The following is a 12,218-nucleotide window of genomic DNA, read 5'->3' as shown; positions in this document are numbered from 1 at the left end:
TTAAAAGGGTAAAACCTATTCCTATACCGTGCAAAAGTTGTTCAGGCGTTTTGCGTTATCGGGTTCGTTTGTTCACGGGACGCCGCGACTTCGCACTACCCTGGGGTTCCACGCGTTTCTTCGGTGGACGTGGTGGGTTTAGGAGCGGTTAACGGATTTGGCCCTGCTTGGGGACTAACTCTTTCAGATGTTAGTGGCCGTCCATAAATGACGACACGCGATTTTGGACGATTTTTGACCCCCCGCCCCCTCCCTCGTCAAAAGTCAGACCCCCCCCCCCTCAAATATGACGTCACAAAGCTCTGCCCCCCCCCTCCCCCCAAAACCATATTTTTAAAATAAAACATGCTTCAAATCGCTTTAAACTATTGTCATTGTAGTGCGTATTTAATGTGGCGCTGCACTCTGATGTTGTAGGAGTGTTGTTATAACAGTTAGCGTTAAATTTCGATTTAAAGCTTTTTAGTGACTGCAAGGATTCATCTTCTTTGGTTCTTTCGGTAAAGTCACGTAGAATGAGAATAAAATAATAAATTAATAAAATAAAATAACAGGACAGTCTCGTCCTTTCACCTGATGAAGGCCACTTGTGTTGTGGCCGAAACGTCGTGAGAATTAAATTGTGTAATTTTTTAATTAATTTATTATTTTATTCTCATTCTACCTGACTTTACCGAAAGAACCAAAGAAGACAGTTAGCGTGGTTATAACAAAATTCTATATTTATTTAAAGTTGCGCATTTTGATGTGACGTCACATTTCTCAAACCCCCCCCCCTCCCCAGGTGCGTGACGTCATTTATGGACGGCCCCTTACCAGGACGCACCACGAGGAGGTATTGATGAGAGTGGTTTTCGGCAGACGCCATCATGGGAGGGGGGGGGGGGTGGTGCTTCTTGCGTAACGAGCACTTGTCAGAGAGAAGCGAACCGTGGATCATCTCCTGAGGTGCCCTGCAGCACTGCACCCACAATGCCACTCCGCAACATTTGGCAGTGGCAACATCAGAAGCGGTGCGCCTGTGCAGAATATTGGCCAGAGACTGATATTAGGTTGGACAGGAGACACGAAGAAGACTTCCCCGAGGTCCCACTGAGCGTGCAGTGGGGGGCTGCTCTGTGAATCAACCCGAGTTAGGAGAATAGCTTTTACCCCTAAGAATAGGATAAAGCCTATTCTTATACGGGTTGCTTCAAAAAAATGTCAACGCTTACATGGGACTATCGTTTTTAATGGAAAAAAAAACGGATAATAACACTGTGACATGATAACAAATGTAATGTTAATAGCTTCAAAAAGTCAGAGCCTCCCACTTGTTCGACATCGTTGCCAACACGTGGCCTTGAATCTTCTCCAGCTGGGCTCCATTCCTCGTGGCAGCACATTCCTCGTGGTGTTGTTGCAAATTCTCAGAAGTGTTAACATTTTTTTTAAAGCACCCCGCATTTTGATATTGGAAAGTGAGGTGCTATGATACGACCCATGTTGTTAGAGACTGAACGAATCGGAGGCAGTGATGGGTTTCGCAATCATCGTGGCACCATGTTCGGCTCCTCTGAAACAGCTGGGGGTGCCCCCTCCCGTCTCGTAGACGTAGCGTCAAGTGAGAGCCAGAGATGATGGCATCGTTACACGACTCTGTTGTTCACCGGTTCACGTTTGTGTTTGTTGATTTTGTCGTGTCCATCTCTCCTCCCGCACCCCCACCAAGTTTTAGGATACCCCCCCCACCACACACCCGCTTTATTACAAACATCATTTAAGCAAGGTCACGCTGATACATTTCGCTCAGAAATGTCCCACACGACGCCAGCCTACAGCGGCGTTCTTCATTTTAAGGCCCGCCGGGCCACTGGCGACATCTGGTGGTCTTTAATGCGGCCCCTGACGTGCCCCCCCACCCCCCGCCGACAGTACACAGATGGTGACACCCCCAATCATCATCACCATCGTGCTGCTGTCTCATCGCCATTGGTTTCAAATGTGTGGCGGCCCTCTCACACACACTGATGATGTCGTATCGGCCCACCACTCCTCTGAAAAATTAGTGAAGAACACTGGACTAGAGGCCAGCATCGCCATCTCTTGCCCCGGACATCATCGATACCACGATTTGGAAGTAGTTAAACTCTTAGCATAAGTAGCGGAGCTTAAAGCGCTGAGCAAACCTCCGCTTAGCGCACGGGGTCAATACACTACCGGGCGCTTTAATCCCCGAGTTCAACGCGTCCATCTGTAGTGGGCCCAACAATTTGCCCCCACCGATGTGTATTGTGACTTCAGAAGGTTGTGCTTGTGTGTGTGTGTTTGTGTGTGTGGTTATAACCAGTTTCGATGTCGAGATACTCGATGTGAAGTCTCCATGGGAAGAATGACCCGGGCTCACCAAAAAAAAATTGACAAAAAAAACCTAAAATGAAAGTACACAAGGCAATGAAGCTAAATAGAATTCGCAACGAAGATTGTATTGCGTCACGTGAGAAATAAAATAAAAATCGGTGTAAAATAATTAGGCTCGGGCAGCTTATGTTTCGACGGATTAGTGTGAAATTATATATTAAAGCAAAAATAAGTTCAAGAAACGTGAAAGAGATATCGGCTGACGATTATACTAATACGTACACATACAAGGATGTATAATATATAGACAGGGGTGATGACTACAGGGGTAATATTTATACGGATAGAACTATAATATAGTACAACAGCTCAAATCATAATATTACAGGCATAACACTAACGGCAGTTCTACAGAGCACTGACTTAACCCATTTCCCATCCCATAGAGCAAGGGTCGGCAAACCTGCGGCTCTCTTTACAGACTCCTTCGTGCCATAATTTACGTACGACTGTGTGTGTGTTCACCACACGCATTGCGCGCTCGTGAAGTATAAATTTTGTTGTTTCTATACCGAATTCGACGGGGAAAAATGTTCCCGTTATTGTGGTCAACGACCTTCTTGTCATAGAGTGTGCAATTTCACTCAACCAACGTTTCCCCCCACGACACACCCCTGGCACTTTGAGAGGCGCTGCACGCGCCTGATGATTGATAAACACAATTCGCGTGGCGCTGGAGAGCTTTGATCAATTATAAACTACGAGCGGTGGTGTAGCGGTTTGTGCTATGCTGCGCTACGAACCTGGCGACCCGAATTCGATTCCTGCTCGCGGCCAACACCGGTGACGATTATCTGAACCGGTCTTCCCCTAGGTCGACTCAGCCTCAAATGAGTACCTGGTGCGATGTGTGAGCATCTCCACTAGGAGGACAAAGGCGGCGGGCGTGCTGTTGGCCACCCACCTCCCTCGTGTGCCACACTGCCGGCCTTCATACGTGCTCGCTAACAGCACTTGCCCCAACAGTCTGTTAAGGCTAGACGGGGGATCTTTGTCTTTGTGTGGCGTTTGCGTGTCTCTCTCCCCGTGGTCGCGTGGATTTTTCTCCGGGTCCTCCGGTGTCACCCCCCGCCCCTCCACATGTAGAATCAACGTCGTCACTCGTTTAGAGTTTTTGGCAGCCGCTGTAGATTTCCACGTGATGATGATGAGCCCACTTTGTTGAGCTATCATTTGTGACAGCCAGGTGGCTTCATAAAAAGAAATTGCTACATAGCTCAGTGGGGCCTTACCGAGTAACATTTAAAAAAAGTTTTTTTATCGCCTAGTTGATGTGTCTCGCCGCATGACGTAGACAGAGAGAGAGCGCGCGCGTTAACAACAAAAGAACAATCGCATCATCATCTCGCCTTCCGTGGCCGATAAAGCTGTGTGTCTACCCGCTCGAAGATATCAACCACGCCCGGCGGATGACGTGTTTGAACAACCGCTGCGCCACCGCTCCCTTGATTGTACAAAGACAAAGATGCCCCGCATAGCCTCATCGCACTTTTGGGACAAGTGCCTCTAGCGAGCAGCAACTCACGAAGGCCGGCACTGTGGCACACGAAGGGGGCGGGTGGCCAGCACCACGTGCCCGGCCGCCTTTGTCTCCCCCCCCCCCCCAGCGGCGATGTTTACACACCGCACCGCGTACTCATTTGAGACTGAGTTGACCTAGGGGATGCCCAGGATCGGTTCAGATAATCTATCACTGGTGTTGATGGCCGTGAGCGCGGAATCGAACTCGGTGGGGGGGGGGGGTCTACAGGTTTGTAAGCGCAGCGCGCTAACCGCTGCGCCACCGCTCTCGCTATTGCACAAGGCACACGCACATCACCGTGTACTTGAACCAGCAACAGTGGCCACGGTGATCAAACAAAACCCCTTTGTGCAAAGCACGGGGCGCAAAGCAGCAGCGGAGGCGGCAGAGGAGGAGGAGGAGGACGAGAAGGAGCCACAGGTCATATACCCAGCGCCGAGTTTCAGCCGGAAGAGTCTACAACGCTGCTCTAAGGATTAGCTTGGCACTTCCCCAATCCACGATGGATATACTCCTGAGATGGTGATCACAGGTTCGAGGATTATAGCAATTCACAAGACGGTTACATAGCGTGTTTTTGCGTGTCGTTTGGACTTAGCGCGTCGTGTAGCCTCGTGGTAGTGCCGTACGCCGATGATTTCTCCTCTCCAGGCTACGCCAGCGGCAGCGTTGCGCAAGTTTATCGAGCGCCAAATTAATCCGTGCCTGGCCCATGGGTTATGCCCCCCCCCCTCCCCTGCAGCACGGATGTGCCACGAGGTTAATAGCGTTAAGGGCGGTGGGGGGGGGTGGAGGTGGAGGGTGGGGGATGGAGGTGTCGGAGAGGAGGGGGGGGGTTAAAAACTCGTCCCACCAGGTGCGTGCCGGTGCTGATGATGAGCGGGCTACTTAACGGGGCGTTAATTCGACGCAGCGGGGACGTGAAATCTGTTTGCTTAGCGATGCCACGAAGCGAAACCTTCCGCGGACGGACGTCATCGCGTGACAAGGGCGAGGGAGAGAGCGCGCGCGTCAACGCAACCTCGTCCCCTTCGACGCGGCGCGTGAAGCTACCGCTACGAACCTCTGAGCACGAGAGGGCTCGCTCGGTGTTTTGCCAGAACGGGCCCCTCTGATGGTCGTTGAGAATGAGCGTAGTACGGTTTACACACGACGTCGGCAACGGGTACGGTGCGAACGAAGTTCGACATGCGAGCGTACATGTGGACGCGCAATGAGACGGCAAGAAGAACCGGTCGCTGGCTATGAATGCGGTTTCGGTTGCCGGTAGTAAATTATACGTGTCATAACGAGCAGCCAGTGGAAGGCGGCGAGTTAAAATACAATGGGCGTTGTGAATAAGTGGTAAGCGAATCTGGAGTGGGGGGGGGGGTGTCTATAGGGACGTTCTTGAGTAAACATCGTGGGCAGAAGAGGTTTGAATGGGGGGAAAAGGCCACGAATTTCCGACGTTCCATGAGAGAGACCACACGCGGCTCAGACCCTGGAGCCATGTCACCGCACAATTTACCAATTGAGTACCAAACATAAGACACAACGCATTCAATCTTGACTTGAAGTTTTCGTGACTGCAGGAATCCATACTCTTTGGTTCGTTCGGTAAAGTCACGTAGGTATTAAAAAAAACGCATTCGTCAAACACCGCTGTGCGCGCGCGCGCGTGTGTGTGGCCTTAAAAGGAGAACTATAATAGGCGACGTTTCGGACAATGGCCCTTTCGCCACACTGGTCCTTTCTTCAAAAAGTTCGCTCCAGAAAGGGCCAAGCAAACCCCCATGGTCGACAGGCTCCTTCATCCAGCAGTGGAAAATAAATAAATAAAAACCCTGAACTGAGTGAATATATGTATTTAAAGGGTGTGTGTGTGTATTCGTGTCTTGCAGGAGTCGCCCCCTTTTCGCGACATAAACCGGTGGAGGGGGTGAGTAGGGGGAGATGGTGGGGGCTGTAGGGGGGGGGGTAGTGGGGGCTGGGGGGGGGGGTCACAACTCCGCTACGTTCCGTCTCGTGCGCGATGCGGGGATTATTTTGGGAGTCGCGGACCAATCAAAACGCTCCTCCTGAATGCTCCGCCGTGGTGTATATATATACACACACACATCCTCACGGAGCCATCGCAGAGACACGAGAGCCAGAGAGAGCCAGAGAGAGCCAGAGAGAGCCAGAGATAGCGAGAGCGAGACACACGGAGAGAGCAACCAGGTAGCGAAACAGCTCACGATTGCTAAGCCCAAGCCAGTAACATCGGTTGGCAAGTGAGCGTCAACTTATAAGCACGGAGCACAGAGGGCTTTTGGAAGCAAACACAGGTCAAAAAGAAACAGCACGCAGCTGTGTGTTCAGAGTTTGTGTAATACGCATTTGTATTGTTCCTGGAGAATACTCCGATCATTACACGGGGTTCAAAGCTCGGCCACATCACAAGATTTCGTTGCTCCGAAACAAGGTACGTCCGCGCAATATTTTATATATACACATGTAAAAAAATGGAATTGCGTATTGGAGTCATGGGATGGGGAGTGAGTGATGGCGCAGTGGATAGCGCACTGCGCTGGGCTACGTGGACATTAATTCCATACCTGGCCACGGCTGACATCAGTGGCAGCTGCTTTATTGGTTGTTGTTGTTTGCATTCAGGGCCCCGTTGTTTATCGGGAGCGCTCTTGACAATAATATCTGTCAAGTCGCAAGTATTTCGGTCCTCGGTTAATCAGGCTGACTCTGCTGATCAAACCCCAGAATGTCGAAACCGGTTCAGAGATTCTCCCCGCTTAAACAAGATGCTGATCCGCTGCTGCTGCTCGTATTCGTCAAGGAAGGGCTAAAATATTGTTGAAGTATTTTGTTTAACGATGGGGCAGACGAATATGAATCTATTTTGTTAACTATTGCCATAGTGCGTTTTACTTAAGTTTTTGTATTGTTTTTTTTAAGACACGCTACATTGTGCGTAAGTAATCGGGCACGTCAAGGTGAAGCTTACAAACGTTTATATTCTCGCCGAGACAAAGGAACCACTCGACATTTCAGCCGAATTGAGCTCATTCCGGGACGTTTTCAATTCGTCCGGAGACTGAAATTGGCTCTCAACATGGGCAACCCTTCAAATCGCCAGGATACATGCACAAACATAGCTCTCACGTGGACTTTGTTTGAGATCGGCATCCGGATCCACCTGTGTCCCGATCTTCTGCACGTAAACTCAACTCGCACATGGAATGCGGTAGTGCAAGGGTCGACGCTCTGTGCTACGAACCCGGCCATCCGAGTTCGATTCCCGCTCACGGCCCACCAGTGGCGAGTATCTGAATATGTCCTGGGCCTCCCCTAGGTCGACTCAACCTCAAATGAGTACCCGCTGCAATGTGTAAACGTTCGCTGTAGGGGAGACAAAGGCGTCTGGGCGTGGTGCATGGCCTCCCGCCCTCCTCGTGTGCCGTGCAACGCCTTCATAGGTGCTACTCGGTAGCGGCACTCGCCCCAGCAGTCTGTCACAGGAGGCTATACGGGGGGCATCTGCGTCCCTGCATAGGGAATGCCCATAGAGGCGGACAGAGGGTCGGTCTATCGAATGGAGCAGAGTTCAAACGCTGCAGTGGACCCCTCCCGATGCGTATTCTGGGTTGCGCTGCGTGTTTGTTCGGCAGCGCGAAGTAACCCGGGGCCTGCCAAGTAGCTGAAGGGGCCCCAGATTTCGTGAAGGTGATAGGAGAGAACCAAACACATGCCCGCAGTCAAATCCAAGTAAACATAAGCGAGCTAAGCCAGCCCTCTTTCTGGCACGCTTATCGTGTCTGTATCTCTCTTCTCGTCGAACTCCACATTCGTCTCTTCCCATCTCGCGACATCGCCGCCTCGCCCTGCTGTCTCTCTTTCTCTCATCTCACTGCATCTCTATCGCGTGACCATAATCTCTCTCTCTCTCTCTCGATTCACTACACACATATATCTCTCCCTATCATCTCGCCACAACGCTATCTCTCAGGCCTGTATCTCTTCCATCCTTCTCACTCGCTGTTTATAAATTGAAAGTGGTGGGGAGGTAGGGGGTACAAAAATATACATTCCGTTCAAGGCCCTCTCAATGGGTCCCCACCATCACCACCATCAACACCATCACGACCACGATCACCACCACCACCACCACGATCATCATCACCACCATCACCACCACCACCACGACCACGATCACCACTACAACCACCACGACCACCACCACGACCACGATCGCCACAACCACCACGACCATCACCACGATCACCACCACCACGACCACCACCACGACTACCACGACCACCACCACGACCACCATCACCACTACCACCACGATCACCACGACCACGATCACCACCACGACCACGTTCACCACCACCACCAGGACCATCACGACCACGATCACCACCAACCACGACCACCAACCACGACCACCACCACCACCTTGACCCCGATTGTCTCCCCGCACGCCAACCCCGCCACAGACGACAGGCGGCGCCTCAAAGCAAGCGATGCCGTCCAGGGTGCCCTTCCCCGCCGCCCTGATGCTGCTCCCGCTGTTGCTCGCCGCCGCCGCCGCCACCGCCTCGCTCCTCGCGTCGGACGCTCGCGAGGCGCTGCCCGAGACCGCTCGCCGCGTCCGCCCTCGCGGCGGCGAGCCTCCGTCGCCGGCCAAGGCGAGGCCGAACGACTCGGCGGGCAGGCGGGCCGGCCTCGCGTCGACCAAGGACGCGCTCGCGTCCAGCCAGGAGGCGCTCATCGTGACCGAGAAGAAGTACCTGAAGAGGGACTGGTGCAAGACGCACCCGCTCAAGCAGACGATCGGCGAGGAGGGCTGCCTCGGACGCACCATCATCAACCGCTTCTGCTACGGCCAGTGCAACTCGTTCTACATACCGAGGCACGTGCGCAGGGATCCGTCCGCCGCCGCCGCTGCGTCTTCATCATCATCATCATCCTCGTCGTCGCTGTCGTTCAAGTCGTGCTCGTTCTGCAAGCCCCACCGCTACACCACCCTCACCGTGACGCTCACCTGCCCCGAGCAGCAGCCGCCCGTGCGACGCAAGAGGGTGCAGCGCGTGAAGCAGTGTAGGTGCATCTCGGTGCAGGTGAACGACTGAGAGAGGCGGTGGTGGTGCTGGTGGTGGTGGTAGCGGTGGTAATATTCGTGGCAATGGGGCAGGGGGTACGAACTTCACCGATAACAACAACAACAACGACGACTGGGCCACAGGGGTAGCCCACAGCAGTAGCAGCAGCAGCAGCAGCGGAGGTCGTTACAGCAGTAACCTTGCTTTTGGCGGTCACTCACGAGGTTAACTTGAGCAGCAGATGAAATCCTGTCTCGTCACGGTTAACTTCGCTAGCGGAAGCAGCAGCAGCAGCAGCAATCGTAGCTGGAACATCATCAGTTCGCGGCGGTAGCTGTAATCATCAGTGACTTCTTCTTATTCGGCAGCTGCAGCAGCAACCACCAGCAGCAGTCATAACGGAATAAACTTCAGCAGCTGGCGTAATAACATCGGCAACATCATCGCCGTCATCGGCGGCGATGATAACAATCATAACAGCAGCAGCAGCAGCAGCAACTCCATCATCGCCTTCGTCAGAATTAATAGCAGCAAACGATTCTAATTGTCACGGGAACCGGCGTGTCACCTCTGCTCCGTATGGGTTTCATTTTATTTTATTTACAGCCCCCTCTGTCAATCCACTGCCGCATAAAGGGCTTCCACTCGCAGTGTCGCTCGTGGGAGTTGTTTGACCATACTTCACCACGATGATTAGTTTGCTTATTGGTGAAGTGTGTGTGTGTGGGTTGGGATGTGGACGTGAACAGTGGGGTAAGAGAGTGGGGGGGGTGGGAATGGGTGGGGCACTACTTTATATGGAAGCCACCAGAGCGGACTTCACGTCGACTCGCAGGCCACGTGCTGCGTTCGCTTTGTGCCGCCCAGGGACAGCTGCCACTGGTGGTGCCCTCTGTCAGGGATAAATTGCATGGGAGGCCAAGGTAAGAATATTAAGTGGTGGTGGTGACGATAATGATTATCGCTAATTCGTAATATTTAAGGCTGGTACATCAGATATTTTATCCACCCTGTTGTCATATTCATTCATCATATATATGTCCTTAGGCCTGTATATATACAGGCTTGTGTTCATATTTGTTGTGCATGTCTTATATAATTCCACCGTGTGGAATTTTCTTGTTATATTTTGTTCTATATTACATGACCTCCTATACGTGACTATATTTACAATACAATGACAGGTCTCCCCAGGCCCTGTCATACTTCACCACGCTTGTCGCTACGGGTCGGCGATGGTGTGCGCGGTCCTGGACCGGTTCAGATCTCACTCACAGCTGATGTTGGCTGTGGCAGGGAATCGAACTCGCTTATAATCTACCTTATATTTGTCCATGAAAGCTTCACTGGGTGTCAATATTTTATTTTTAGGAGAGCCCTTGCTCAGAATCAGAATATTTATTCATACAGGAGGAATCCAATGAGCTATAAAGCTCTTTTCCACAGGTGTCCAGTCGGGGCAGGTCAGAAAATAGCAACCAACAATACAAAAAAACACAACAGGAGTTCAAGACATAGGAAAAGTAAAACAAATCACTTAAAAATATACAAAGAAAAGTAAACTTTTTTGTTGTTAGCCAGGCAAAGCCTACTGAGCTATTTGCTTATTTTTCAGAAGCGACCTGGCCACAAATGATATAGCTCCCAAAGAAAAAACAAATCCACGCCTAGAAGGGAAGAACATACTCCAAGCTCTGCACGGATACATTCCAGAATCCAATGTTTTCCTGCCATCTCGTGGACACCTTGAACGTATGTTTGTTGAACTTCTTTCGCGCCGTACGTAGCCAACCGCGCTAATTATACGTGCCCGGGGGAAAGACAACAAACTGAACACACAAGAAGAGGTGTTCTAAAGAATTTCGATCTAAAGCTTTCGTGACTGCAGGGATTCATATTATTGGTTCTTTCGGTAAAGTCACGTAGAAGGGAAATAATAAAAATAAAACAATAAAATTCTCACGACGTTTCGATTGCAACACAAGCAATCATCATCAGGTGTGAAACCCACAGCAAGAACATTTTATTATTTCCCTTCTACGTGACTTTACCGAAAGAACCAAGAATATGTTCTAAAAAAATACGTTTTTTAATCTAGATGTAAAAGTGCATAGCCTTCAGCGACTTTCTTAATATCGGAAGGAAGAGCGTTCCAGACGGCCGCAGAAGCGCACCTGAAAGCGCGCGTTGGCGGTGACCCTCCTCGTTCGATGGAAGCAACCAAAAGCCGTGTGCTTGCGAGGATGAACGGAGTGTCGCGTGATGGTGTGATGGTGTGATGTTCCTTGACGAGATCGGCGAGGTATCACGGCTCATTTGTGGCATGCAGTTTAATCCGAGGTAAAACCTTGCAGTCCGAGCCTACAAACGTGTGCTATTCCCCAGAAGTCCTCCGTACAAGTACGAATCTGGCTGAAACCTCCTCAGCTGAGCACGTTGCCATCGTACGGCAAAGGATAGAATGGCGTGGACCGTGCAAAGCGCCTCGCGTTGGTGGCAGGCAGGCGGGCGGGCGGGTGGGTGGGGTAGCGGTGGTGGGTTGCGTTTTAAAACAAAAATAACAAAAAACGCGAGGCCAGAATTTCTGCGTCTTCCAAAAAAAAAAACCTGGAGCCAAAGCGCCAGGGGGCCACGTGTCCCCGGCGGTCGCTTCGTGAGAGGGCGGCGTGAGTTTGTCCTTGAGACCCGTAATGAGACATTTGAAATCCCACCACCATCATCACCACCACCGTCATCACCACCATCACCACCACCACCATCACCACCACCATCACCACCATCATTACCCACATCACCACCACCATCATCACCACCACCATCATCACCACCATCACCACCATCACCACTACCATCACCACCACCATCATCACCACCACCATCATCACCATCACCACCATCATCACCACCATCACCACCACCATCGCCACCACCATCACCACCGCCACTGGCTCGTGAACACGGACCCAGCACTCATTAGTCCCAGGATCAGCGGGCGTAGCTCTGGAATGTGTGCAGGCGGTGCAACTGCGTGGAGTACACGGACAGGAGAGCCCCGAGCACAGGGCTACTAAATAAGGACGGATGGTTTTGGACGAGGTGGGGGTGGGGGGTGGGGGGAGCGACAGATTTAATTCCTTTCTTCCCAGCGACCGTACCTACCACGCTAAGCCAAGGCATCCGCCTTGACGTACACGAAACGCGATTTCAGTGGT

General features: G+C 51.6%; 1 protein-coding gene across 1 annotated transcript; it reads left to right on the top strand.

Moving 5' to 3' along the window:
* Window positions 1-5,928: 5,928 nt before the first annotated feature.
* On the top strand, window positions 5,929-11,513 carry LOC116953948 (gremlin-1-like). The gene is made up of 2 exons (XM_032974284.2): window positions 5,929-6,368; window positions 8,401-11,513. Exon 2 carries the CDS (start codon window positions 8,428-8,430, stop codon window positions 9,034-9,036), a length of 609 nt encoding a protein of 202 aa, XP_032830175.2. The 5' UTR covers window positions 5,929-6,368; window positions 8,401-8,427; the 3' UTR covers window positions 9,037-11,513.
* The last annotated feature ends 705 nt before the right edge of the window (window positions 11,514-12,218 follow it).

This window comes from Petromyzon marinus, chromosome 53, assembly GCF_048934315.1.
Source record: "Petromyzon marinus isolate PM22_M1 ecotype Great Lakes invasive population chromosome 53, UKy_Petmar_22M1.pri1.0, whole genome shotgun sequence".
NCBI classification, from domain to species: Eukaryota; Metazoa; Chordata; class Hyperoartia; order Petromyzontiformes; family Petromyzontidae; genus Petromyzon; species Petromyzon marinus.
Note: the sequence above shows the minus strand (reverse complement) of the source record. Positions and strands in the feature narration are given on the sequence as shown.

Coding starts and splice junctions, on each gene's coding strand:
- LOC116953948 (XM_032974284.2), top strand. CDS start 8,428: ATGCCGTCCAGGGTGCCCTTCCCCGCCGCCCTGATGCTGCTCCCGCTG.